A 27,834-nucleotide genomic window follows, 5' to 3' on the forward strand; every position below is an offset into this window, starting at 1 on the left:
ACTCAATACCAGAAAACTTTAACGCAAGTGTGAAAGTACCCTTATACTGATAACCGATCCTCTGGAAAGGTCATCAGTATCTGATCGATGGGGGTCCGACATCAGCTGTTTGAGAAGCCAGCGGTGCTCCTGTATGCGCTGCGGCCTTCTCACAGCGCCGTACATTGCATAGTGGCCGCGTTTGGATCGTGCTCAGCTCTGTTCACTTCTATGAGGCTGAGCTGCTCCTAGCAACCTGCGGCACTCCAGCTGGTCGGAAACTACAACTCCCAGAATCCTCCTTTCACTTCTAAGGGAGTTACAAGAACAGGCGAATAGGTGTGCATGCTGGGAGTTGTAGTTTCACAGCAGCTGGAGTGCCGAGGATGCTGATCCCTGTCCTAGGTCATGTGACAGATAAAGGTGATGTCACTGGCAGAAGGCCGCAGCGGTCACAGGAGTGCTGCTCCCTTCTCATACATCTGATCGGCGAGGATCCTGGGTTTCGGACCTCCACCAATCAGATACTGATGACCTGTCCTGAGGAGAGGTCATCCGTATTACAACCTCACAAACCCCCTTTAAGGCCTCATTCACACTCAATGCTCTTGACAGCACCAATGACAGATCTATGTCAATCAGGATTTTGGCGAAACGTGCTGGAGGCAGGACTCTGCTCCCTTCTGCTGGTAGCAGGACTCTGCTCCCTTCTGCTGGTGGCAGGACTCTGCTCCCTTCTGCTGGTGGCAGGACTCTGCTCCCTTCTGCTGGTGGCAGGACTCTGCTCCCTTCTGCTGGCGGCAGGACTCTGCTCCCTTCTGCTGGCGGCGCGGCTCCTCACTGGATCTGGATCTGGATCAGATTTATCTCAAAACATATCCTGACAAATCTATGTTAATCTAAGTAGCGTCCGTCAGGTTTTTCAATGCGTTTCTCTCGTGCTGTTATTGACTACAATGTAACAATAATTATTAGAAAAGAAGAATCTTACAGTAAAGGTACACATACCCATTGTAGTAAATCCACTCAGTCTGTAAAGTCAAGCACCTGAATAATGTGAAAAAGTACCAAAATCTAAAAAAAATAATAATAATACGAAAAATATTATAAATATTTTATAAATAATAATAATAAATAATATAAAAGGCAGACAGAGAAAGGCGCCAGTGTCAGGCAGATCCAGAGTCAGCTCCACGCGCCACCTTCTGGAGGCAGATCGCACTGCACCTCACCTGCATCTCTGACACATTGTACATAACGTAACTGACACATTGTATCCGCCCTGTGACGTCACCGGCGCGCGCTTCACTGGAACGCAACGTTCTGCGTTACGACTTCCTGCGGCCGCGCTTTACGGTAGAGGTGCAGCACATGTGTTGGAGGTCAGTGCCTTTACCGGGGTCGGGACAGCTGAGGGGATTTATCGCGACTGAGGTTTATAGGCTCCAGAGAAGTTCTTTTTATGGCAGATGTGTAGTGAGGTTCTGCAGGAGATGCCTGGTGCCTCCTTGGCATCACTAGTGAAAGGGTTTGGACCTCTGGCTGGGATTCATCTGCAGGAAATCCATGGTCTCTGCTGATATTTACTGTCTGATTTTAAAGGGGGCTTCCACAGCATAGGTAATGAGGGCCTGACTGTTGGGGGTCCCCTGTTTGAGTGGAGCGATGGTACGCGGCTGCTGGGTTCTGGGACATCCCTTTAAGGGCATGTTCACATATAGCTGGGTTCTGGGACATCCCTTTAAGGGCATGTTCACATATAGCGGACGCGCTGTAACTTTTCTGGCCAGATTTGCAGGTGGATTTTTTTCTTTGCGTGTCCCGTGTGGACGTGGCCTATTCACGTCTATGAACATTATATGATGACACATTCGACGATAGATTCTGTGTTTTGCTTCTTCAGAAATCACAAGATCTCTGCTTGCTGTCAGTGAATGGCACCCTTCTTGTGTAATAAGCTTTATTCATATTGTGCTCTGCCCTTCGTCAGCCCCTTAATGTTAGTGGGGGGGGGGGGGGGGGGGGTGTATTTGTAATGAGTCTTGATGTGCAGGTGTTTGCAGCGCCCCCCGGAGGCCAATCTCTTAAAGGTATGGGGGGGGGTCGGACACGCAGACGCTCACTGTCTTATTGGTCTCTTAAGATTAATAAACACCAATCGTAGATAACTCATGAAGTGTGCGTACTAGGCCTGTACACCAAGTATCGACACCAATAAAGGAGAGAAAGGCAAAGTACGACTAACACTGTATATAAACTTTATTATGGTTCCCAAAAGGGGGGGGAATCCAATAAAATACAATGACGAACAGTACAATACAATGGTGGATAAAGACACACAGGGTGGGAACGGATCACAGAATGGACAAGGCCCAAGAGATATTAGATAGTTAATAAATACCCAAGTGGGGAGCATATATATATATATATATATATATATATATATATATATATATATATATATATATGACCTCGCCAACCACGAACAAGATATCAGAGCCAGATACAGTACAGAAATGTAAAGTGCAAAATGCATGAAATACACTTTACATTTCTGTACTGTATCTGGCTCTGATATCTTGTTCATGGTTGGTGGGGTCATTTATATATATATTCGCTCCCCACATGGGTATTTATTAACTATCTAATATCTCTTGGGCCTTGTCCATTCTGTGATCCGTTCCCACCCTGTGTGTCTTTATCCACCATTGTATTGTACTGTTCGTCATTGTATTTTATTGGATTCCCCCCCCTTTGGGAACCATAATAAAGTTTATATACAGTGTTAGTCGTACTTTGCCTTTCTCTCCTTTTTTGGTGTCGATACTTGGTCTCTTAAGATTGCAGAGTATTTTTTGTACTGCTATTTCTGAAGGTAACGATGTCCCCTTCTCTGGTTGTCAGGTTGTCGGAGCATGGCGTACCCCCTCTTCTTGAAGCTCTGTGTCTTTACTCGGCAGCATCGGGGGAAGCTTCTCGGGGCGTCTTCTCTTGGACTTTTGGCCTTGAACGTCTCCTACCACGCGTTCCCGGAGCAGACCTTCAGGAGGTTGTATCAGGGCTGGTCAAAGGGCGAGCCGGCGGCGCTCTCCGACAAGCTGCGCGCCCTGTTCCAGGACGTCCTGGACGACACCCGCTTGGCCTCCACCGGTTTCTCTCCCTTTGCTGCTTATGGCTTCCAGCCCGTCAGTGCCGGGGTCCCGTGGCTTCCCAGCGGCTGCTTGATTGGGATTCCTGCAAACTATAACGGTACAATGGAGGACGGCGCGGGGGTCACCGACCGGCTGCTGGTGATTAACGGGGAGGAGGTGGACTGGGCCAGCGAGCTCGGCCGCAGGTTACGGGACTCCCTCACCTTTTCAGCAAACGCACAAAAATTCTCCTTGGCTCGGGAAGCCATTCATGCACAGACTAGTGGCCCTATCCTCCAGGCGTGTGTGGCCCCGCTCTGCCTGACCAGCGTCTGTGTCTCCAGTGTGGCCCTCAAGCAGCTCCTGGGGCTGTACTCCGGGCCCATCTTACTGAGGGGCGTCTTCAATGCCCTGGCCGTCCTCCTGGGGTCTACAGGCTACTTCTTGTGCTCTGATGCCGTCAGTCAGTGGTCGGACTACAGGTCGGACCGGCGAGCCGCCGCCGTCTCCAAGGCCTATGCCCGGGGAGGGCTGGAGTTCTACGAGAAGATACTGACACGCAACAGGCTGCTGCGGGGGCTTATGGGTGAGCAGGGGGGCACCATGTACGCACCCAGCGGGAACGTGTTCCCCAAACATAAACTGAGGATGAAGCACGCCCCATACACGTCCCGGAGAGACCGGATCCTGCGCGCCCTGGAAAAGCAGCAAGACTGATCAGGAATGGCGGGGAACCTCACCCAGTGGTCAGTGGACCCCAGACCACGAGCGCATAGTATGTAACTGGGTCCACTGCGTCTATAGGGCGACTACCTGTCCTGCCCCCAGGATCCTCCCCGGCTGGGCTGCAGGGGCCCTAGAAACCCCGGAGTCGTCAGTCAGTGAAGTCGCACCTGCTCTGCTTGCTGCCAGTGAATAGAACCCCCTTATAATGGATGTTTCAGCTGGCTCCACTATCTCGGGAGATTTCTCTCAGTTGCTCCAGATCCTGTTACAGCGCAGCTTGTTACTAAGGAGCAAACCCCAGAGAACGTGGCCCTGTGCTCCGTGCCCTGCACAGGTGGGCGAGTCATGTGATCGGCACCAAGACAATAAAAGGATATTTACTATCATTTTTCATATACATTATTAATTATAAACAAATATATTGAATTGTAGTAACATGATGACCCCCCCCCCCCACCGTCAGAATTGTAGTAATATGATGACCCCCCCCACCGTCAGAATTGTAGTAATATGATGCCCCCCACCGTCAGAATTGTAGTAATATGATGACCTCCCCCCACCGTCAGAATTGTAGTAACATGATGACCCCCCCCCCCCACCGTCAGAATTGTAGTAATATGATGACCCCCCCCACCGTCAGAATTGTAGTAATATGATGACCCCCCCCCACCGTCAGAATTGTAGTAATATGATGACCCCCCCCACCGTCAGAATTGTAGTAATATGATGACCCCCCCCCCACCGTCAGAATTGTAGTAATATGATGACCCCCCCACCGTCAGAATTGTAGTAATATGATGACCCCCCCCCCCCCACCGTCAGAATTGTAGTAATATGATGACCCCCCCACCGTCAGAATTGTAGTAATATGATGACCCCCCCCCCCCCCACCGTCAGAATTGTAGTAATATGATGACCCCCCCACCGTCAGAATTGTAGTAATATGATGCCCCCCCCCACCGTCAGAATTGTAGTAATATGATGCCCCCCCACCGTCAGAATTGTAATATGATGCCCCCCCAACCATCAGAATTGTAGTAATATGATGACCCCCCCCCACCGTCAGAATTGTAGTAATATGATGACCCCCCCACCGTCAGAATTGTAGTAACATGATGACCCCCCCACCGTCAGAATTGTAGTAATATGATGACCCCCCCCCACCGTCAGAATTGTAGTAACATGATGACCCCCCCCCACCGTCAGAATTGTAGTAATATGATGACCCCCCCCCACCGTCAGAATTGTAGTAATATGATGACCCCCCCCCCCACCGTCAGAATTGTAGTAATATGATGACCCCCCCACCGTCAGAATTGTAGTAACATGATGACCCCCCCCCACCGTCAGAATTGTAGTAATATGATGACCCCCCCCCCCCCCCACCGTCAGAATTGTAGTAATATGATGACCTCCCCCCACCGTCAGAATTGTAGTAATATAATGCCCCTTCCCCCCACCGTCAGAACTGTAGTAATTTGATGACCCCCCCCCACCGTCAGAATTGTAGTAATATGATGACCCCCCCACCGTCAGAATTGTAGTAATATGATGACCCCCCCCCACCGTCAGAACTGTAGTAATTTGATGACCCCCCCCCACCGTCAGAATTGTAGTAATTTGATGACCCCCCCCCCACCGTCAGAACTGTAGTAATTTGATGACCCCCCCCCCCACCGTCAGAATTGTAGTAATATGATGACCCCCCCCCACCGTCAGAACTGTAGTAATTTGATGACCCCCCCCACCGTCAGAATTGTAGTAATATGATGCCCCCCCCCCACGTCAGAACTGTAGTAATTTGATGACCCCCCCACCGTCAGAATTGTAGTAATATGATGACCCCCCCCACCGTCAGAATTGTAGTAATATGATGACCCCCCCCACCGTCAGAATTGTAGTAATTTGATGACCCCCCCCCCCACCGTCAGAATTGTAGTAATTTGATGACCCCCCCCCCCCCCCCCACCGTCAGAATTGTAGTAATATGATGACCCCCCCACCGTCAGAATTGTAGTAATATGATGACCCCCCCACCGTCAGAACTGTAGTAATATGATGACCCCCCCCCCACCGTCAGAATTGTAGTAATATCATGACCCCCCCACCGTCCCCAGTGACGTCTGAAGCCAGCGAGAGGAGAAGCCCCCACAGACCGGAAGGTTTCTGGACGCTGCTCACACGCTGCTGCTGCTGTTTATTAGTCGTATGACTTATTAGGACGTCTGCGCCATTGAGGACATGAGATTCTCGGAGGTTTCTGTGATGAGAATTTTAATCAGAATTACAAATGATGTAGATGATTGATTGTTGTATGTAGCTGAGCCGGGCCGGCGCCTTCACTACACCCGGTTACAATGCATATGGACGGGTTTTATCAGGATGACCGAGCGTCTGCAGTTATGGTCACACAGCGTTTTCCAGTGCAGAAGCCCCTTATTGTTGAGGTGAGCGTCGTAGCAAGAATCGAACCACCAGCCGCCGCCGTGTTGATTGGCGCAGTTTGTGTTGTGCAGCCGATCGTTGTCGTTGTCATAAGTCGAGAACCTCATATTGTCATGCAGGTTTTTGTGGTTCCCGGATGACAGCGAGTCGCCGGCGTCTCCCTCGTAGGTCCCTAATTTCAGCTGGTACTTGTCTGTGGCGTTGGTCAGGTAGAAGCTGTCGTAGTCGGCGCGTCTGGTCCGGTTCTCGGAATCCACCAGGAGGAACCGGACTTTGTACCACTTTTGCGCAGTTAACAGTTTGATATAGTGATTGCCGAGATAATGATCCAACACGATGTTCCCGAAGCCGTATTCGTAAGCCGTCCACGTCTCGTGCCAGCTGATGTAGGTGTCGAAGCTGTTCCGCTGGATGACGGTCCAGCCCCCGCAGTCGTACATGTAGCACTGGACCACCAGGTAAGGGGAGCCCGTGGGCTGGATCACGTAGACCCCGCTCTTCCTGTGCCCCAGGAGGTAGAGCTCATCGCAGTCCCTGGTGAAGTAGACTGGAAGAGACCAAACAAAGCAAAATGAGGACTGCGGCAGGACCGGCTACGAGGGGGTAAGGGTCTGTCCACAACGCGCGTTAACTCGAAGGCCCCTTTCACACAGGCGAGTATTCCGCGCGGATGCGATGCGTGAGGTGAACGCATTGCACCCGCACTGAATCCCGACCCATTCATTTCTATGGGGCTGTTCACATGAGCGGTGATTTTCACGCATCACTTGTGCGTTGCGTGAAAATCGCAGCATGCTCTATTTTGTGCGTTTTTCATAGAAGTGAATGGGGCTGCGTGAAAATCGCAAGCATCCGCAAGCAAGTGCGGATGCGGTGCGATTCTCACGCATGGTTACTAGGAGACGATCGGGATGGAGACCCGATCATTATTATTTCCCCTTATCACATGGTTATAAGGGAAAATAATAGCATTCTGAATACAGGGCTGGAGGGGTTAAAAAATATATATATTAAACTCCCCTTAATCCACTTGCTCGCGCAGCCGGCTTCTCTTCTGACTTCTTTCTTTGCTCTGTGCAGGAACAGGACCTGTGGTGACGTCACTCTGGTCATCACATGATCTTTTACCATGGTGATGGATCATGTGATGGACCATGTGATGACCAGAGTGACGTCACCACAGGTCCTGTTCCTGCACAGAGCAAAGAGAGAAGTCAGAAGAGAAGCTGCGCGATCAAGTGGATTAAGGTGAGTTTAATATTTTTATTTTATTTATTTTTTTAACCCCTCCAGCGCTATTGTACTATGTATTCTGTATTCAGAATGCTATTATTTTCCCTTATACCATGTTATAAGGGGAAATAATACAATCTTCAAAACACCGATGCCAAGCCCGAACTTCTGTGAAGAAGTTCGGGTTTGGGTACCAAACATGCGCGATTTTTCTCACGCGAGTGCAAAACGCATTACAATGTTTTGCACTCGCGCAGAAAAATTGCGCATGTTCCTGCAACGCACCTGCACCTTTTCCCGCAACGCCCGTGTGAAAGAGGCCTAAGTTTGCTGGGAAGCTTCTGGCGCACACCCTGAGCATGACCATAGATCTATGTGTCAGGGAATACACCCGGCATACTCCGCCGACACGTACCCCCAAACAAAATGTGTCGGTGGCTACATGGGTGAGACTAGGGGGCGACATGCCCTGGATGATGCGGAGATGGGGAGGGTTGTTATAACATTGAAAATGGCTAATTATTGCTGCAAATTCCTGCCCTTAAAGGGGTAGTCCTGTCTTATAAAGTGACAGCATATCGCTAGAAAAAGCCATCACTTATGATCAGTGGGGTCCAACCACTGGGACCCCCATAAATCCTGGGGGTCCCAGTGCTCGGGTGCAGCTCAGATTGTCCTCGGTGGTTTGAGGGACCTTGTAAGGGCCTATTTATATTTATGGCTGGATATGTCATAAATGTGGGTCTGACCTCGGATTGGAGAGGACGCCGTACATGCATGGCTTCCATGGGATGTATGAATATAGCTGAGCGCTGGTGTTCTGTCAGATTCCCTTACCCCGCGTGACCTCCGGGGGTGTGCGCCTCCGCGCAAATGCCGTACCAGGGCATGGGTAAGGTAAAATTACAGTGAGCGTTGACTCATGGACGCACAATGTGCCCAACTGCGTGTGCGCTCTCAGGACTAAGGAGATCTGATGGTCTTTTGTCTTGTTAAATCTCCTTACCCTCACACTGCGCACGCGCGGATTGTGAAATCTCCTTACCCTCACTACACAGCGCGCTTCAGATTCATTGCTGGCTGGCTTTAATCCGCACGTGCGCAGTGTGAGGGTAAGGAGATTTAACAAGATAAAAGACCGTCCAATCTTACCCCTGAGAGCGCACGCGCAGTTGGGCCCATCACGCGTTCATGAGTCAACGCTCACTGTAATTTTACCTTACCCATGCCCTGGTACGGCATTTGCGCGGAGACTCCGTGCCGTGGTACTGCGCTTGCGCCGAGGCGCACTCCCCCGGAAGTCACGCGGGGTAAGGGAATCTGACGATTTAAGGTTTTCTGACAGAACACCGGATCTGTTCTTTTTGGAAGCACCTTAGCAGTGAATGGCGAGGACACTGCACATGAGCAGCGGCATCCTCTCCATCCCCTCTGGGGTCCCACTTTTATGGCATACCCCATCAATGTGCGATAAATGTCCCACGTGGTGAGAACTATGGAAGACTGAAAGGTAATAGAGGACGATCGTTGAATCCTCCCTCTAAGGGCTCATGCTCACCACCAACGGAACAGGTGGCCCCTAATAGAACAGTTCTATCCTTGTCCGTAATGCGGACATGTTTTATTTTTTTGCGGAATAGACATACGGAAATGGAATGCACACGGAGTAACTTCCGTTTCTTTTTGTCTACTCGTTGAAATGAATAGTTGCGCATACGGAACGGACACATTCGTGTGCATGAGCCCTAATTCTGGAGAGACACCAATCAAATCCTACTAATAACAGAGACAATATTTTAATAATGTTAAAAGGTTTATTTTTTGTGACTGAAATTTCTATGCAAGATCTCTGCTTGCTGTCAGTTTGTGGAAGCAATCTTATTTTAATTCAGAGCCTGAAAAACTGTATCGATCTAATCCTGCTGAGAGCTGCGGTCTTGTTACAATTGTATCCAATCTAGACAATCCCCTGGGTGAAAAAAAGGGGCGCTCCAAACTGAGCAGTGATACATTGTAACTATTGTGTCCCTGCAGGGTTTAGCTCTCAGACAACTTGACACAATTGTAACAACTGCTCAGTAGTGTTAGGCTACTTTCACACTAGCATTTTCTTTTCCGGCGCTGAGTTCCGTCCTAGGGGCTCAATACCGGAAAATAACTGATCAGGCATGTCCCCATGCATTCTGAGAGTAATCCGTTCAGGATGTCTTCAGTGCAGTCATTTTGACTGATCAGGCAAAAGATAAAACCGTAGCATGCTACGGTTTTATCTCCGGCCAAGAAAACGGAGGACTTGCCTGAATGCCGGATCCGTCATTTTTTTTCCTTAGGAATGTATTGGTGCCGGATACGGCATTCAAAATACCGGAATGCTGGAAAAAAAGGTGAAAAAATGAATGCTGGATCCGTTTTGCCGGATGACAGACGGATCCGGCATTTCAATGCATTTTTCTTACTGCTCAGAATCCTGATCGGTCTTACTAAGGCCATCAGTTGGCATACGTTTTTCTGGATCCGGCAGGCAGTTCCGGCGACGGAGTTGTTTGCCGGATCACTCTGCTGCAAGTGTGAAAGTCAGCCTGTAAATACTATTCCTATGCCCCACCGATGGAGAAAGCTATTGATGACCCTACTCCACACCCCACCAGATCCCCGCAGTCTGTACCGCGTGATGACGTCAGGCGCTTACCTCTCCTATCTCGCAGTTGGTTGTAGTTGATAATGACGCTTACGTCATCAATCATGTCGATGTTCGCAATCTGTGAACTTGCCAGTTTTTTTAGGTCCATCTCCTCCTCCGCCCAGGAGACCGAGACTCCCGATAGCATCAAGCAGCAGATGGTCCACAGCTTTACCTCCATCATCCTGGCACTGGGATCTCGCACCTCTGCGCCTGTCCTGGACCCGGAGACTCCAAAAAAGTGAAAAAAAATAACCTTTTATATTTGATCATTGAGGGGTCGGTCAGTCGTTAACTTTAATATGCGAGTCCGGCAGCTGTCAGGTGGCACCGGACCCGGAATCAAATCCTGTAAAACCAGAGTAAATATCCCCGTGCGGGCACTGACTGACGGGTGGGGGTGAGGGTTACGTTTCGTAGACTGGACGCGGTTGGGGTCAGTGGCGTACCTGACACCTGTCGGATGCAGGAATATTTGTCTTTTCTCAATGTACTTAAGAACGTGGTAACAGTTTATAAGTGACATTACCCGGGTTTATGAGACCTTTATCCGTCTGCTGCCAACGTGAGTCGTCTTATTCCACGTCTTCAGTCTGACCAGAATGATCATCTAAAAGTGGCGACCCCCAGATGACACTTACCTGCTGCTTCTGATCTTCAGCGTCAGGACACAGCTATGGTCACCGACTCCAGCTTAGCTGTGATGTCTGTTGGAGCCTGGGGTAGTCTAAAACCTGCCTTTTGCTTCATTAGACGTCCAGACTTCAACTTTGTTCATTGCTCATACTTTACACTGCAGCTCTGCTCTATTAATCCGATTTCAGTGACTCCAATATATCTGCATTGTCTATTGCAGCCTAAGGGTACTTTTACACTAGCGTTAGAAGAATCCGGCAGGCAGCTCCGTTACCAGAACTGCCTACCGGATCCAGAAATCCGTATGCAAACGGATATTTTAGTATTTTTTTTTCGGATCCATTAGACTCGTGCATTGAAATACCGGGTCCGTCTTTTCGGTATCATCCGGAATAACGGATCTGGTATTACATTTTTTCAAAGCTAGAAAGAACTGTGCATGCGCAGACCGGAAAACCGGATCCAGCGATGCGGCATTTTCCGTAACACTTTGTACCGTATCCGGCATTAATACATTTCAATGGCAAGTGCGGTAGTGTTCCTGGGATTTGGGCTGTAAAAAAATACTGCAGCATGCTTCAGTATTTTGTCCGATCAAATACCGTACAAGGGACGGAACTGAAGACGTCCTGATGCATACTGAACGGATTGCTTTTCATTCAGAATGCATTAGGACAAAACAGGTTTTTTTTTTCTGGTATTGAGACCCTTTACCGGATTTCGATAGCGGAAAAGAATAACCATAGTAACATAGTACATAAGGCCGAAAAAAGACATTTGTCCATCCAGTTCGGCCTGTTATCCTGCAAGTTGATCCAGAGGAAGGCAAAAAACCCTGTGAGGTAGAAGCCAATTTTCTCCACTTTAGGGAATAAAAAATTCCTTCCCGACTCCAATCAGGCATCAGAATAACTTCCTGGATCAACGACCCCTCTCTAGTAGCTATAGCCTGTAATATTATTACACTCCAGAAATACATCCAGGCCCCTCCTGAATTCCTTTATTGTACTCACCATCACCACCTCCTCAGGCAGAGAGCTCCATAGTCTCACTGCTCTTACAGTAAAGAGTCCATAGTCTCACTGCTCTTACAGTAAAGAGTCCATAGTCTCACTGCTCTTACAGTAAAGAGTCCATAGTCTCACTGCTCTTACAGTAAAGAGTCCATAGTCTCACTGCTCTTACAGTAAAGAGTCCATAGTCTCACTGCTCTTACAGTAAAGAGTCCATAGTCTCACTGCTCTTACAGTAAAGAGTCCATAGTCTCACTGCTCTTACAGTAAAGAGTCCATAGTCTCACTGCTCTTACAGTAAAGAGTCCATAGTCTCACTGCTCTTACAGTAAAGAGTCCATAGTCTCACTGCTCTTACAGTAAAGAGTCCATAGTCTCACTGCTCTTACAGTAAAGAGTCCATAGTCTCACTGCTCTTACAGTAAAGAGTCCATAGTCTCACTGCTCTTACAGTAAAGAGTCCATAGTCTCACTGCTCTTACAGTAAAGAGTCCATAGTCTCACTGCTCTTACAGTAAAGAGTCCATAGTCTCACTGCTCTTACAGTAAAGAGTCCATAGTCTCACTGCTCTTACAGTAAAGAGTCCATAGTCTCACTGCTCTTACAGTAAAGAGTCCATAGTCTCACTGCTCTTACAGTAAAGAGTCCATAGTCTCACTGCTCTTACAGTAAAGAGTCCATAGTCTCACTGCTCTTACAGTAAAGAGTCCATAGTCTCACTGCTCTTACAGTAAAGAGTCCATAGTCTCACTGCTCTTACAGTAAAGAGTCCATAGTCTCACTGCTCTTACAGTAAAGAGTCCATAGTCTCACTGCTCTTACAGTAAAGAGTCCATAGTCTCACTGCTCTTACAGTAAAGAGTCCATAGTCTCACTGCTCTTACAGTAAAGAGTCCATAGTCTCACTGCTCTTACAGTAAAGAGTCCATAGTCTCACTGCTCTTACAGTAAAGAGTCCATAGTCTCACTGCTCTTACAGTAAAGAGTCCATAGTCTCACTGCTCTTACAGTAAAGAGTCCATAGTCTCACTGCTCTTACAGTAAAGAGTCCATAGTCTCACTGCTCTTACAGTAAAGAGTCCATAGTCTCACTGCTCTTACAGTAAAGAGTCCATAGTCTCACTGCTCTTACAGTAAAGAGTCCATAGTCTCACTGCTCTTACAGTAAAGAGTCCATAGTCTCACTGCTCTTACAGTAAAGAGTCCATAGTCTCACTGCTCTTACAGTAAAGAGTCCATAGTCTCACTGCTCTTACAGTAAAGAGTCCATAGTCTCACTGCTCTTACAGTAAAGAGTCCATAGTCTCACTGCTCTTACAGTAAAGAGTCCATAGTCTCACTGCTCTTACAGTAAAGAGTCCATAGTCTCACTGCTCTTACAGTAAAGAGTCCATAGTCTCACTGCTCTTACAGTAAAGAGTCCATAGTCTCACTGCTCTTACAGTAAAGAGTCCATAGTCTCACTGCTCTTACAGTAAAGAGTCCATAGTCTCACTGCTCTTACAGTAAAGAGTCCATAGTCTCACTGCTCTTACAGTAAAGAGTCCATAGTCTCACTGCTCTTACAGTAAAGAGTCCATAGTCTCACTGCTCTTACAGTAAAGAGTCCATAGTCTCACTGCTCTTACAGTAAAGAGTCCATAGTCTCACTGCTCTTACAGTAAAGAGTCCATAGTCTCACTGCTCTTACAGTAAAGAGTCCATAGTCTCACTGCTCTTACAGTAAAGAGTCCATAGTCTCACTGCTCTTACAGTAAAGAGTCCATAGTCTCACTGCTCTTACAGTAAAGAGTCCATAGTCTCACTGCTCTTACAGTAAAGAGTCCATAGTCTCACTGCTCTTACAGTAAAGAGTCCATAGTCTCACTGCTCTTACAGTAAAGAGTCCATAGTCTCACTGCTCTTACAGTAAAGAGTCCATAGTCTCACTGCTCTTACAGTAAAGAGTCCATAGTCTCACTGCTCTTACAGTAAAGAGTCCATAGTCTCACTGCTCTTACAGTAAAGAGTCCATAGTCTCACTGCTCTTACAGTAAAGAGTCCATAGTCTCACTGCTCTTACAGTAAAGAGTCCATAGTCTCACTGCTCTTACAGTAAAGAGTCCATAGTCTCACTGCTCTTACAGTAAAGAGTCCATAGTCTCACTGCTCTTACAGTAAAGAGTCCATAGTCTCACTGCTCTTACAGTAAAGAGTCCATAGTCTCACTGCTCTTACAGTAAAGAGTCCATAGTCTCACTGCTCTTACAGTAAAGAGTCCATAGTCTCACTGCTCTTACAGTAAAGAGTCCATAGTCTCACTGCTCTTACAGTAAAGAGTCCATAGTCTCACTGCTCTTACAGTAAAGAGTCCATAGTCTCACTGCTCTTACAGTAAAGAGTCCATAGTCTCACTGCTCTTACAGTAAAGAGTCCATAGTCTCACTGCTCTTACAGTAAAGAGTCCATAGTCTCACTGCTCTTACAGTAAAGAGTCCATAGTCTCACTGCTCTTACAGTAAAGAGTCCATAGTCTCACTGCTCTTACAGTAAAGAGTCCATAGTCTCACTGCTCTTACAGTAAAGAGTCCATAGTCTCACTGCTCTTACAGTAAAGAGTCCATAGTCTCACTGCTCTTACAGTAAAGAGTCCATAGTCTCACTGCTCTTACAGTAAAGAGTCCATAGTCTCACTGCTCTTACAGTAAAGAGTCCATAGTCTCACTGCTCTTACAGTAAAGAGTCCATAGTCTCACTGCTCTTACAGTAAAGAGTCCATAGTCTCACTGCTCTTACAGTAAAGAGTCCATAGTCTCACTGCTCTTACAGTAAAGAGTCCATAGTCTCACTGCTCTTACAGTAAAGAGTCCATAGTCTCACTGCTCTTACAGTAAAGAGTCCATAGTCTCACTGCTCTTACAGTAAAGAGTCCATAGTCTCACTGCTCTTACAGTAAAGAGTCCATAGTCTCACTGCTCTTACAGTAAAGAGTCCATAGTCTCACTGCTCTTACAGTAAAGAGTCCATAGTCTCACTGCTCTTACAGTAAAGAGTCCATAGTCTCACTGCTCTTACAGTAAAGAGTCCATAGTCTCACTGCTCTTACAGTAAAGAGTCCATAGTCTCACTGCTCTTACAGTAAAGAGTCCATAGTCTCACTGCTCTTACAGTAAAGAGTCCATAGTCTCACTGCTCTTACAGTAAAGAGTCCATAGTCTCACTGCTCTTACAGTAAAGAGTCCATAGTCTCACTGCTCTTACAGTAAAGAGTCCATAGTCTCACTGCTCTTACAGTAAAGAGTCCATAGTCTCACTGCTCTTACAGTAAAGAGTCCATAGTCTCACTGCTCTTACAGTAAAGAGTCCATAGTCTCACTGCTCTTACAGTAAAGAGTCCATAGTCTCACTGCTCTTACAGTAAAGAGTCCATAGTCTCACTGCTCTTACAGTAAAGAGTCCATAGTCTCACTGCTCTTACAGTAAAGAGTCCATAGTCTCACTGCTCTTACAGTAAAGAGTCCATAGTCTCACTGCTCTTACAGTAAAGAGTCCATAGTCTCACTGCTCTTACAGTAAAGAGTCCATAGTCTCACTGCTCTTACAGTAAAGAGTCCATAGTCTCACTGCTCTTACAGTAAAGAGTCCATAGTCTCACTGCTCTTACAGTAAAGAGTCCATAGTCTCACTGCTCTTACAGTAAAGAGTCCATAGTCTCACTGCTCTTACAGTAAAGAGTCCATAGTCTCACTGCTCTTACAGTAAAGAGTCCATAGTCTCACTGCTCTTACAGTAAAGAGTCCATAGTCTCACTGCTCTTACAGTAAAGAGTCCATAGTCTCACTGCTCTTACAGTAAAGAGTCCATAGTCTCACTGCTCTTACAGTAAAGAGTCCATAGTCTCACTGCTCTTACAGTAAAGAGTCCATAGTCTCACTGCTCTTACAGTAAAGAGTCCATAGTCTCACTGCTCTTACAGTAAAGAGTCCATAGTCTCACTGCTCTTACAGTAAAGAGTCCATAGTCTCACTGCTCTTACAGTAAAGAGTCCATAGTCTCACTGCTCTTACAGTAAAGAGTCCATAGTCTCACTGCTCTTACAGTAAAGAGTCCATAGTCTCACTGCTCTTACAGTAAAGAGTCCATAGTCTCACTGCTCTTACAGTAAAGAGTCCATAGTCTCACTGCTCTTACAGTAAAGAGTCCATAGTCTCACTGCTCTTACAGTAAAGAGTCCATAGTCTCACTGCTCTTACAGTAAAGAGTCCATAGTCTCACTGCTCTTACAGTAAAGAGTCCATAGTCTCACTGCTCTTACAGTAAAGAGTCCATAGTCTCACTGCTCTTACAGTAAAGAGTCCATAGTCTCACTGCTCTTACAGTAAAGAGTCCATAGTCTCACTGCTCTTACAGTAAAGAGTCCATAGTCTCACTGCTCTTACAGTAAAGAGTCCATAGTCTCACTGCTCTTACAGTAAAGAGTCCATAGTCTCCCTGCTCTTACAGTATAGAGTCCATAGTCTCCCTGCTCTTACAGTATAGAGTCCATAGTCTCCCTGCTCTTACAGTATAGAGTCCATAGTCTCCCTGCTCTTACAGTATAGAGTCCATAGTCTCCCTGCTCTTACAGTATAGAGTCCATAGTCTCCCTGCTCTTACAGTATAGAGTCCATAGTCTCCCTGCTCTTACAGTATAGAGTCCATAGTCTCCCTGCTCTTACAGTATAGAGTCCATAGTCTCCCTGCTCTTACAGTATAGAGTCCATAGTCTCCCTGCTCTTACAGTATAGAGTCCATAGTCTCCCTGCTCTTACAGTATAGAGTCCATAGTCTTACTGCTCTTACAGTAAAGAGTCCTCTTCTATGTTTGTGTACAAACCTTCTTTCCTCCAGACGCAGAGGATGTCCCCTCGTCACAGTCACAGTCCTGGTGATAAATAGATGATGGGAGTGATCTCTGTACTGACCCCTGATATATTTATACATATGAAGTATATATTCACTGGACTCTGGGGTCGAGTGGAGGGTGGACCATAGGCGCAAAACACAACCAGAGTTTGTTTCAAACCAATAGGTTTTTTAAATTGTTTTTGTTATCGTGACAACGCGTTTCGTGTCACACAGCATCTGGACGCCGCGCGTGCCAGAAGCTGGGAGCAGTGCAATTTCCATCAGCAGCATTTTCATAGACTTGAAAAAGGGGTCCACAGTACCTCGAAACGCGTTGTCACGATAACAAAAACAATTAAAAAAACCTATTGGTTTGAAACAAACTCTGGTTGTGTTTTGCGCCTATGGTCCACCCTCCACTCGACCCCAGAGTCCAGTGGATATATACTTCATACACTGACCCGGACGGCGGCTTGGCCCCCGCCAAAGGTGAACACTGACGTAACCGGCAGCACCAACCAGCAACACCTAAACCACTCCTACTCGCCTCCAGTATAGTTGCAACAAACATTAGGTGCAACAATAACAGGTGAGCAGTACCACTCTTCCTGTATTTGGAAGCTTGTTCTGAACCTACTCACCCTATGAGCGCCTTTTTCCTCCTTTGGCCACTTCTTACTATATTTATACATAGTAATTAGATCTCCCCTCAGTCGTCTTTTTTTCTAACGTGAATAACCCTAATGTTGATAATCTTTCAGGGTACTGTAGTTGCCCCATTCCAGTTATTACTTTAATTGCCCTCCTCTGGACCCTCTCCAGCTCTGCTATGTCTGCCTTGTTCACAGGAGCCCAGAACTGTACACAGTCCTCCATGTGTGGTCTGACTAGTGATGTGTAAAGTGGTAGGACTATGTTCTCATCACCGCCATCTATGCCCCTTCTGATGCAACCCATTATACTATTGGCCTTGGCAGCAGCTGCCTGACACTGGTTTTTGCAGCTTAGTTTGCTGTTGATTAAAATTCCTAGATCCTTTTCTATGTCAGTGTTACCCAGTGTTTTACCATTTAGTATGTACGGGTGACTTGCATTATTCCTTCCCATGTGCATAACTTTACATTTATCAGTGTTAAAACCTCATCTGCCACTTATCTGCCCAAGCCTCTAATCTATCCAGATCCCTCTGTAGTAGTATACTGTCCTCTGTAGTATACCGTATACTGTCCTCTGTAGTATACCGTATACTGTCCTCTGTAGTATACGGTATACTGTCCTCTGTAGTATACCGTATACTGTCCTCTGTAGTATACCGTATACTGTCCTCTGTAGTATACGGTATACTGTCCTCTGTAGTATACCGTATACTGTCCTCTGTAGTGTGTATACGGTATACTGTCCTCTGTAGTGTGTATACGGTATACTGTCCTCTGTAGTGTGTATACGGTATACTGTCCTCTGTAGTGTGTATACGGTATACTGTCCTCTGTAGTGTGTATACGGTATACTGTCCTCTGTAGTGTGTATACGGTATACTGTCCTCTGTAGTGTGTATACGGTATACTGTCCTCTGTAGTGTGTATACGGTATACTGTCCTCTGTAGTGTGTATACGGTATACTGTCCTCTGTAGTGTGTGTACGGTATACTGTCCTCTGTAGTGTGTGTACGGTATACTGTCCTCTGTAGTGTATGTTCGGTATACTGTCCTCTGTAGTGTATGTACGGTATACTGTCCTCTGTAGTGTATGTACGGAATACTGTCCTCTGTAGTGTATGTACGGTATACTGTCCTCTGTAGTGTGTATATACGGTATACTGTCCTCTGTAGTATATGTATACTGTCCTCTGTAGTATATATACAGTAAACTGTCCTCTGTAGTATATATATATATATATATATATATATATATATATATATACGGTATACTGTCCTCTGTAGTGTGTGTATATACGGTATACTGTCCTCTTCAGTGTTAATTACTTTACACAGTTTAGTGTCATCTGTGAAAATTGATATTTTACTGTGCAAGCCTTCTACAAGATCATTAATAAATATATTGAAGAGAATAGGGCCCAATACTGACCCCTGAGGTACCCCACTAGTGACAGTGACCCCTCCAGTACTGACCCCTGTGGTACCCCACTAGTGACAGTGACCCCTCCAATACTGACCCCTGAGGTACCCCACTAGTGACACTGACCCAATCTGAGTGTGTACCGTTAATACCCACCCTCTGTTCTCTATCACTCAGCCAGTTACTTACCCACATACAGATGTTTTCTCCCAGTCCGAGCATTCTCATTTTATATACTAACCTTCTATGTGGTACAGTGTCAGATGCTTTGGAGAAGTCCAGATACACGACATCCATTGATTCGCCGCTGTCAAGTCTGGAACTTACCTCCTCATAGAAACTGATTAAATTAGTCTGATATGACCGATCCCTCATGAAGCCATGCTGATATGGCGTTATTTGCTTATTTCCGTTAAGATGCTCTAAGATAGTGTAAAGGTAGTCTTCTATTCTGTCCATTCCTCATGCTTTACACTGCAGCTCCACTCTTAGTGCACCGTCATGATCAGTGATTCCAATTTAGTTGCATTGTCTATTGGAGCCTAAGGTAGTTGAAGTTGTACTCTGTCCCTTCCTCATTCTTTACACTGCAGCTCTGCTCTATTAGTGCACAGTTATGATCAGTGACTCCAATATGTCTGCATTGGAGCCTAAGGTCTGAAATGACCTCGTTGTATTAGAGGTTTTCCTTCTTCATACTACAGCGCTGCTTTGTAGGAACTCATCTTAGGCTACTTTCACACTTGCGGCACGGGATTCCGGCAACCCGGACGCAAACGAATGCATTGAAATACCGGATCCATCTTTCCGGTGTCATCTGGAAAAACAGATCCGGTATTATTATTTTTTTCACAGATTTAAAGGTCTGCGCATGCGCAGACTGGAAGAACGGATTCGTCAATGCAGCAATTTTAATCACTAATACATTTCAATAGAAATTAAGGCCGGCGTTCCGGTAAGTGTTCAGTATTTTTGGCCGGAGGGAAAAATACAGCATTCTGCGGTATTTTATCCGTCCAAAAAACGTAAGAGGGACTGAACTGATGTATCCTGATCAGATCGCTCTCCATCCAGAATGCATGGGGATAAAACTGATCAGTTATTTTCCAGTATTGAGCCCCTAGGACGGAACTCGGTGACGGAAAAGAAAACCGCTAGTGTGAAAGTACCCTATTAAGCCTATTGCACACGACCGTATGGCTTTTTCAGTGTTTTGCGTCCGGTTTTTTTGTTTCCGTTGTGTTTCCGTTTCTGTTCCGTTTTTCCGTATGGCATATACAGTAATTACATAGATAAAATTGGGCTGGGCATAACAGTTTCAATAGATGGTTCATCAAAAAACGGAACGGAAACGGAAGACATACGGATGCATTTCCGTATGTGTTCCGTTTTTTTTGCGGACCCATTGACTTGACTTGAATCACGGAACGTGATTTGCGGGCAATAATAGGACATGTTGTATGTTAGAATGGAACGGAAATACGGAAACGGAATGCATACGGAGTACATTCCGTTTTTTTTTGCAGAACCATTGAAATGAATGGTTCCGTATACGGAACGCAAAAAACGTCCAGTAAACGGGGGGAAAAAATGGCCGTGTGCAGGAGGCCTTAGAGTCTGGGGTAGTCTGTAATCTGTTTCCTGTCTCATCAGAAGCCCAGGCTGCTGTTCTGCGCCTCCTCCATGCTTTACACTGCAGCACGTTGCTAAATATAAGAATAAGCTCAGCAGTACATGGAGAGATGATTAAATTACAGGACAGAAATATAAACTACAAGAAAAAGATTGTCAGGAAACGGCGGCACAAATGGAGGGGAGGGGCCTCAGAAGATTGGCTTTCCGTGCAGTTCTTGTAGGTTCGATCATATGTACATTGTGCTGCTTCCATCCAACCCCTTCATGTGTGACAGGGAGATGAGCGGCAGCATAATTCTCAGGCAGCCACTTATCTGCGTCACTCCATAGAAATATCATTCACCTTCACCTAGATCTTCTCTCTCTAATGGTCTGGTCATAAGGCCCCAGCAGCGAGACCCTCATAGCTACCCTCTGGGATAGGGCCCCGCTTTCTGAATGGGGTGGTCAATTCATTTGAGGGGATTTTTATTTAATTGACTTATTTTGGAGCGGTGAGTAAATATGTGAACCTCCTGCAGTGACAGGACCCCGAGACGCGACCCATCAACATCTGTCCCATAGATGCCTCATTATGACTCTATGCTCTCATAGTGCAGCTGCTGTGAGACTACAACTCCCAGCATGCAAACATGGTTGGCTGTTCTTTTAACTCGCATAGAAGTGAATTAAGCATTCTGAGAGTTATAGTTCCTGAAAAGATGGAGTGCCGGAGGTTGCTGATCCATATCGCAGTGTGCACGGTTTTACTTCGACCTCCGTGACCCCCTCCAGATGTCCGTCGTCTCTTCTGGACCGCGAGAGAGGACTGAATGCAGCCTCCGTGAGGTCGGAGGCTGGAGAAGGCTTGATTTATGGGGGCTTACTTTTGCACATGGTGGATACATAGTAATTCATTAGTCACGTCATATGATTATTACTCAGGTTGCTTTTAGCAGTGGAGTAACGGGGTGCAGGAGTAACGGTCTGGGGGGGTGTATTGCCCCCAATCAGTGACATCAGAACTCAGCAGCAGATGGATGAAGTGGAGGCGCCATGACGGAGGCACCGCTGTATACTGGATGAATATATTGTATACAGGTCTGCTGAGGTCATCACCTGGGGGGGGGTCCAGGTAAAGCATAGGGGCCAATGGGCTCCGAACCCTGACCTGACACCATTCAGTATGACAATTATAAAAGAATAGGTGACGTACAGATGGGGGGGGGGGCACATACTTTCTCTCACCAATGTGCACATTATACCATCTCTACAGAGCGTGGCCTGCATTATATTTAGGGGGACCCTACGGTGTCATTAAACGGGAAGTGGCATTTATCATGTAGACAGAGTTCATACAAGGCCCTTCCTAATGTATTGGGATTCTCCCTGTTGCCTCCTTTGCTGGATTCATTTTCCCATCACATTACACACGGCTCATATCCAGGGGTTACGACCACCCTGCAGTCCAGCAGCGGTGGACGTGTTTGCAGCCGCTCTGATGGCTGGGACCGTGGGAGAACACCTAGACGGGCTCCTTTTCCTATAATGTACAAACACGTCCACCGCTGCTGGATTGCAGGGTGGTCGTAACCGCTGGATATGAGCCGTGTGTAATGTAATGGGAAAATGAAGCCAGCAAAGGAGGCAATATGGAAAATCCCAATACATTAGGAAGGGCCTTGTATGAACTCTGTCTACATGACAAATGAGATTTGCTGAAGTGAGAGGACCCCTTTAATACTGAGGATGTGGAAGGGGTTGTGAGGCTCCTATAGGGACCCTCACAGACTCATCAAGCTCAAACTGTGCTTTCTAGAAAAATTTTCAGCTTTCGCATATTCTTTATGCTTCTCACCATAATTAAGATCTCTGCTTGCTGTCAGTGAAAGCATCATTCTTGTTTATGCAAAAACATCTGCAAATCTGTCCTGACTTAATTCTTCTGACAGCTGTGAGCTAATCCCTCCAGCAACACAATATGATATTTTGCAACAAATGTAGGTAAAATGCATCGGGGGCGGGTAAAATGCATCGGGGGCGGGTAAAATGCATCGGGGGCGGGTAAAATGCATCGGGCATCGGGGGAGGTACAAGGCATCGGGGCAGGTACAAGGCATCGGGGCAGGTACAAGGCACCGGGGGAGGTACAAGGCACCGGGGCAGGTACAAGGCACCGGGGCAGGTACAAGGCATCGGGGCAGGTACAAGGCATCGGGGCAGGTACAAGGCACCGGGGCAGGTACAAGGCACCGGGGGAGGTACAAGGCACCGGGGGAGGTACAAGGCACCGGGGCAGGTACAAGGCACCGGGGCAGGTACAAGGCACCGGGGGAGGTACAAGGCACCGGGGCAGGTACAAGGCACCGGGGGAGGTACAAGGCACCGGGGGAGGTACAAGGCACCGGGGGAGGTACAAGGCACCGGGGGAGGTACAAGGCACCGGGGCAGGTACAAGGCACCGGGGCAGGTACAAGGCACCGGGGGAGGTACAAGGCACCGGGGGAGGTACAAGGCACCGGGGCAGGTACAAGGCACCGGGGCAGGTACAAGGCATCGGGGCAGGTACAAGGCATCGGGGCAGGTACAAGGCATCGGGGCAGGTACAAGGCATCGGGGCAGGTACAAGGCACCGGGGCAGGTACAAGGCACCGGGGGAGGTACAAGGCACCGGGGGAGGTACAAGGCACCGGGGGAGGTACAAGGCACCGGGGGAGGTACAAGGCACCGGGGCAGGTACAAGGCACCGGGGCAGGTACAAGGCACCGGGGCAGGTACAAGGCACCGGGGCAGGTACAAGGCACCGGGGGAGGTACAAGGCACCGGGGCAGGTACAAGGCACCGGGGGAGGTACAAGGCACCGGGGGAGGTACAAGGCACCGGGGGAGGTACAAGGCACCGGGGGAGGTACAATGCATCATGAGACTATTTCGCTTACAGGAGGTTTGTCTTGACCAAATTCGTTTGTAACAAACTCTCAGCTTTGAGAAGTATTATGTACAGTTTTGCAGCCTCTGGATCAAATGTACTCCTTTACTGGCAGCAAGCAGAGATCTTGGAAATGGTGTAGAGTGTGAGAAGGCTGCAGAGCATTTCATCAGATCGTGATTTTGCTCTCTTTACAGAAGCCTCCTTCCCTTGTAGATGGTTCATGGCCCTGAGCTCACACATCACGGCATTCCCTGCTGACACTCAGGGGGCAGACATGGCCTATCAGGGGGTCCGCTGTCACCAGGTGGTATGGAAGGGGCTGAGCTTTTAATTAGGGGTAAGGGGTCCGCATGTGTCATTCTTACAGGAGGAGCTCGTTTCAGTCCGTGCCCACCCCAGCTTGCAGGCTAGCACCAGCCATTGCTATGGGCAGGCACCTGCACCGAATGTGCAGCTTTAAGAAAACCGGAGCACAAAGAAAGAGACATTAATTGTAAAGCTGCAGATTTATTGTTACATGGGTTAATCACATTCAGCAGAGATCTTATCCAGAGCGTGGCTTCTGGCTGTGGGGGGTTGGTATCTGCGGATCTATGAGGGGATATGAATGGGGTAATGCCCCCCGGGCAGCGGTATGGGGGCGCAGTTCTTGCTGCTTGGTTTGATCATGATACTTGCGGCCCGGCAGCTTCTGCCCTCGGTGCACAGACCGCCCCAGTAGATGGTATGGTCGGCATTGAGGAGGGCAGTGTGGCAGCTGTCGTACCACCATCCTCCTCCTCCGGAGGCCTCGGCGCAGTTCTTGTTCCACCGGTCGTTGTCCCTGTCTGTGGTGGAGAACTTCATGTTGTCGTGGGTCCCTGTCTCATTCAGGATGGTCAGTGCGTCCCCAGCATCCCCAGAGTAGTCGCCCAACCTCAGGGTGTAGTCGTCGCCCTCACTGTCCACCCTGAAGCTGGAATAGTCTGCATGGAATCTGTTACCCTGATTGTCAACCAGGAGGAACCTGACCATGAAGAGGTTCTGCCGGGTGAGGTGGTAGATCAGGTCGTTGCCCAACCAGTGGTCCTTCATCAGGTCGCCAAAGCCATTTCTGTACTGGGTCCAGTTCTGTGACTCAAAAGATGGAGTGTCCCGCCGGGAGTTCCTCTGCAGGTAGGTCCAGCCGCCCCCCTCTGGACGCTGGTCACAGAAGACCACCATTGGAGGGGAGTCCTTAGGCCACACCACATAGAGCCCACTCTTTCTTCTCATGTTAAGATAAGCCGCTCTGCAATCTTTAGCCACAAGCTCTGATAAAGAGAAAACAAATGATCATTTATCAGTAACTGTATTGATATATGCTATAGTCACATCCAGAGCTGCAATCACAAATCTTTATCATTTATCAATATGTATTAGCATGATATGCTCTAGTCACATCCAGAGCTGCATTCTCAATTCTGTCTCATTTATCAGTAACTGTCTTCTTGATATGAAATGTTCTTAGCACATCCACCGTTGCATTCACAATTCTTTATTATTTAGCACTGACTGTTTTGCTCTAGACACATCACAAGCTGCAATCACAATTCTTTATCATTTATCAATAACTGTATTGATTATAATAGGCTCGAATTACATCCAGGGCTGCATTCACAATTTTTTATCATTTATCTGAAATTGTATTGTAACGATATGCACTAGTCACATCCAGAGCTGCATTCACAATTCTGATAGTTACCAGAGAGCTTTCATTGCATTGTGGGAGCTCAGAAGCAATGGCACAGTCTCATTACCAACAAAGTTGTGAGTGCAGCTCTGGAGGGGACTGGATCTTAACCAGTCAGTAGATGCCAGTGGCCCTGGAGCTGCAGATTTGCTGCGCGGTCGTTTGAAAAAAATAAATAAAATAACAACTTTTTCAATTAGTCTTCATTGGAAAAAAAAAAAAGTTAAGGCATTTTTGGAAAATGGGGGTTAAAAAAAACCCACTCATTTGAAGGGGTTCTCCTTTAAGCCATAAGCTTATCAGTTTGATAAGGGTTTAGTCATAATGACTGTTTATGAGGTCATAAGATCAGAGATAAGGCCTCACATGAGCCTTCAGCTGACAGGACTGACACTAATACTCTGCAAACAGACAGATTTTTTTAACTCCTGTTTCTCAAAAACAGTTGGACAGTTTTTATAAAGACCAATTGAAAAAAAAAAAATTTTTAGATTCCAGTTCTGCTCGGATATCGGTGCAGATTCTTTAAATTCTCCTTCACTTTGCTGCTGCTGTAAACCTTGCGGATTCGCCGCGCCCATTCCATAAGATTTTTCCTTCACCCACTCACTGTGGGGGGGTGTCGGATGATGCTACTCACCCCGGTACACCCCGTGGGCTGGCACATTGAGCAGCTGCTGCAGCTGTGCGTCAGTCAGCAGGTGTCTGTTCGCCAGTAGCGAGTATAAATCTGATCGGGGCACGAAGGTCAGACTTTTGCATCCCCCAAAGGTCCAAGCGAAGAGGAAACACAGGGTGAACGTCCATGGAGGAGTCATCCTGAAAAAAAACACAGAGAATGGCATGTCAACTCCTGCAGTAGTGTCATATCATTTTCAAGATCTCTGCTTCCTGTCAGTTACTGGAAACATTCTTGTTCACATGCAGAGGATGAACAATCACATAAACTTAATGGGGTTATTAAAAGTCTAAAACATGCCCGGGACCCTGGTATAGATTATACTTACGCCGCGCCCCGGCACCTGTGTCGCTCCTGATCCCTGCACAGCCGCCGCTGCATCATCACACGGATCAAAACCTCCGCCGACGGGGGGGAGCAGCCAATAGCGGCCGCGACAGGGACGTGCCTCCCTAGCATTGTGGGTGACGTTATGGAAGCCAGCCTCCTTTGCTGGCTTGATTAATTTTTCCGTCACATTACACACTTCTAGTTTCCATGGTTACGACCACCCTGCAATCCATCAGTGGTGGTCATGCTTGCGCTCTATAGGAAAAACCACCAGCCTATGTGGGGTCCCACAGTCCTGGCCACCAGGGAGGCCGTTTTTTTTTCCTATAGAGTGCAAGCGCGACCACCAGTGATGAATTGCAGGGTGGTCGTAACCATGGAAACGAGCAGTGCATAATGTGATGGAAAAATGAATCCAGCCAGCAAAGGAAGCAACAGGGAGAATCCAAATACATTAGGAGGAACCTTGTATTAACGTCTTCTACATAATAAATGCTATTTGCTGAAGTCAGAGAACCTCTTTAAAGGCTAAGTTTGGGGCAATTCTGTAACAATTACATTTTACTCACTTAAAAAAAAAAACTTTTTTAATTGGTCTTTATTTAAAAAAAAGTTCAGACATTTTTGGCAAATGGGGGTTAAAAAATCAGTCTCATAAACGCTCATTTGAAGGGGTTCTCCTTTAAGCCATATTCTTATCAGTTTGATAAGGGTTTAGTCATAATGACTGTTTATAAGGTCAGAAGATCAGAGATAAGGCCTCACATGAGCCTTCAGCTGACAGGACTGACACTAATACTCTGCAAACAGACTGATTTTTTTAACTCCTGTTTCTCAAAAAACTGTTGAACAGTTTTTATAAAGACCAATTGAAGAAAATATATATTTTTAGCCTAAAATGAGTAAAATGCAATCATCAAAGATGTCAATAGCCTTTCAGTCTGTAAACAAGAATTTTTCTTCATTCACTGACAGAAAGCAGAGATCTTGATAATGGAAAATAATTGAAACACAAAGTATATGAGAAAGTCACAGAACTGCTGATTATGCAAAGATTCCGGTAAAACTGGAAATCTGTGTACGAAGCAGGAACGACTATAGGTGATGGTCTATGTGCTGTATACATGGACTGTGCTCTGGAGGTGTATATACTGTGCACCTGGACTGTACTATACATATACTTCTATGGGGTGAATATACTGTTTACATGGATTATACTATACATATATTTCTATGGGGTCTATTTACCATATACAGTACAGACCAAAAGTTTGGACACACCTTCTCATTCAAAGAGTTTTCTTTATTTTCATGACTATGAAGGCATCAAAACTATGAATTAACACATGTGGAATTATATACATAACAAACAAGTGTGAAACAACTGAAAATATGTCATATTCTAGGTTCTTCAAAGTAGCCACCTTTTGCTTTGATTACTGCTTTGCACACTCTTGGCATTCTCTTGATGAGCTTCAAGAGGTAGTCCCCTGAAATGGTTTTCACTTCACAGGTGTGCCCTGTCAGGTTTAATAAGTGGGATTTCTTGCCTTATAAATGGGGTTGGGACCATCAGTGGCGTTGAGGAGAAGTCAGGTGGATACACAGCTGATAGTCCTACTGAATAGACTGTTAGAATTTGTATTATGGCAAGAAAAAAGCAGCTAAGTAAAGAAAAACGAGTGGCCATCATTACTTTAAGAAATGAAGGTCAGTCAGCCGAAAAATTGGGAAAACTTTGAAAGTAAGGGCTATTTGACCATGAAGGAGAGTGATGGGGTG

General features: G+C 46.8%; 3 protein-coding genes across 4 annotated transcripts; 1 reads left to right on the forward strand and 2 right to left on the reverse strand.

Moving 5' to 3' along the window:
- Nucleotides 1-1,316: 1,316 nt before the first annotated feature.
- On the forward strand, nt 1,317-4,132 carry TMEM177 (transmembrane protein 177). 2 transcript variants are annotated; one of them, XM_040440991.1, is made up of 2 exons: nt 1,317-1,361; nt 2,876-4,132. In XM_040440991.1, exons 1-2 carry the CDS (start codon nt 1,351-1,353, stop codon nt 3,825-3,827), a joined length of 963 nt encoding a protein of 320 aa, XP_040296925.1. In that variant the 5' UTR covers nt 1,317-1,350; the 3' UTR covers nt 3,828-4,132. The 2 variants fall into 2 exon arrangements, with proteins under 2 accessions (XP_040296925.1, XP_040296926.1); XM_040440992.1 differs by having other exon boundaries at nt 1,323-1,361; nt 2,884-4,132.
- A 1,955-nt stretch (nt 4,133-6,087) lies between these two features.
- On the reverse strand, nt 6,088-11,186 carry LOC121008442 (fibrinogen-like protein 1-like protein). The gene is made up of 2 exons (XM_040440993.1): nt 11,157-11,186; nt 6,088-6,823 (listed from the first exon to the last, which is right to left on the reverse strand). Exons 1-2 carry the CDS (start codon nt 11,184-11,186, stop codon nt 6,179-6,181), a joined length of 675 nt encoding a protein of 224 aa, XP_040296927.1. The 3' UTR covers nt 6,088-6,178.
- Nucleotides 11,187-23,923: 12,737 nt separating this feature from the next.
- LOC121008838 (fibrinogen-like protein 1-like protein) lies at nt 23,924-26,019 on the reverse strand. Its single transcript, XM_040441539.1, has 2 exons — nt 25,684-26,019; nt 23,924-24,624 (listed from the first exon to the last, which is right to left on the reverse strand). The coding sequence occupies exons 1-2, from the start codon at nt 25,886-25,888 to the stop codon at nt 23,924-23,926; spliced, it is 906 nt and encodes a 301-aa protein (XP_040297473.1). The 5' UTR covers nt 25,889-26,019.
- Nucleotides 26,020-27,834: the final 1,815 nt, after the last annotated feature.

This window comes from Bufo bufo, chromosome 7 (genome assembly GCF_905171765.1).
Source record: "Bufo bufo chromosome 7, aBufBuf1.1, whole genome shotgun sequence".
Classification (NCBI taxonomy): domain Eukaryota; kingdom Metazoa; phylum Chordata; class Amphibia; order Anura; family Bufonidae; genus Bufo; species Bufo bufo.

Coding starts and splice junctions, on each gene's coding strand:
- LOC121008442 (XM_040440993.1), bottom strand. CDS start 11,186: ATGCACGAGTCTAATGGATCCGAAAAAAAA. Junction 6,824..11,156: donor CTAATGGATCCGAAAAAAAA/ATACTAAAATAT, acceptor CTTCCAGTCTAC/TTCACCAGGGACTGCGATGA.
- LOC121008838 (XM_040441539.1), bottom strand. CDS start 25,888: ATGCCATTCTCTGTGTTTTTTTTCAGGATGACTCCTCCATGGACGTTC. Junction 24,625..25,683: donor AGCCCACGGGGTGTACCGGG/GTGAGTAGCATC, acceptor TCTCTTTATCAG/AGCTTGTGGCTAAAGATTGC.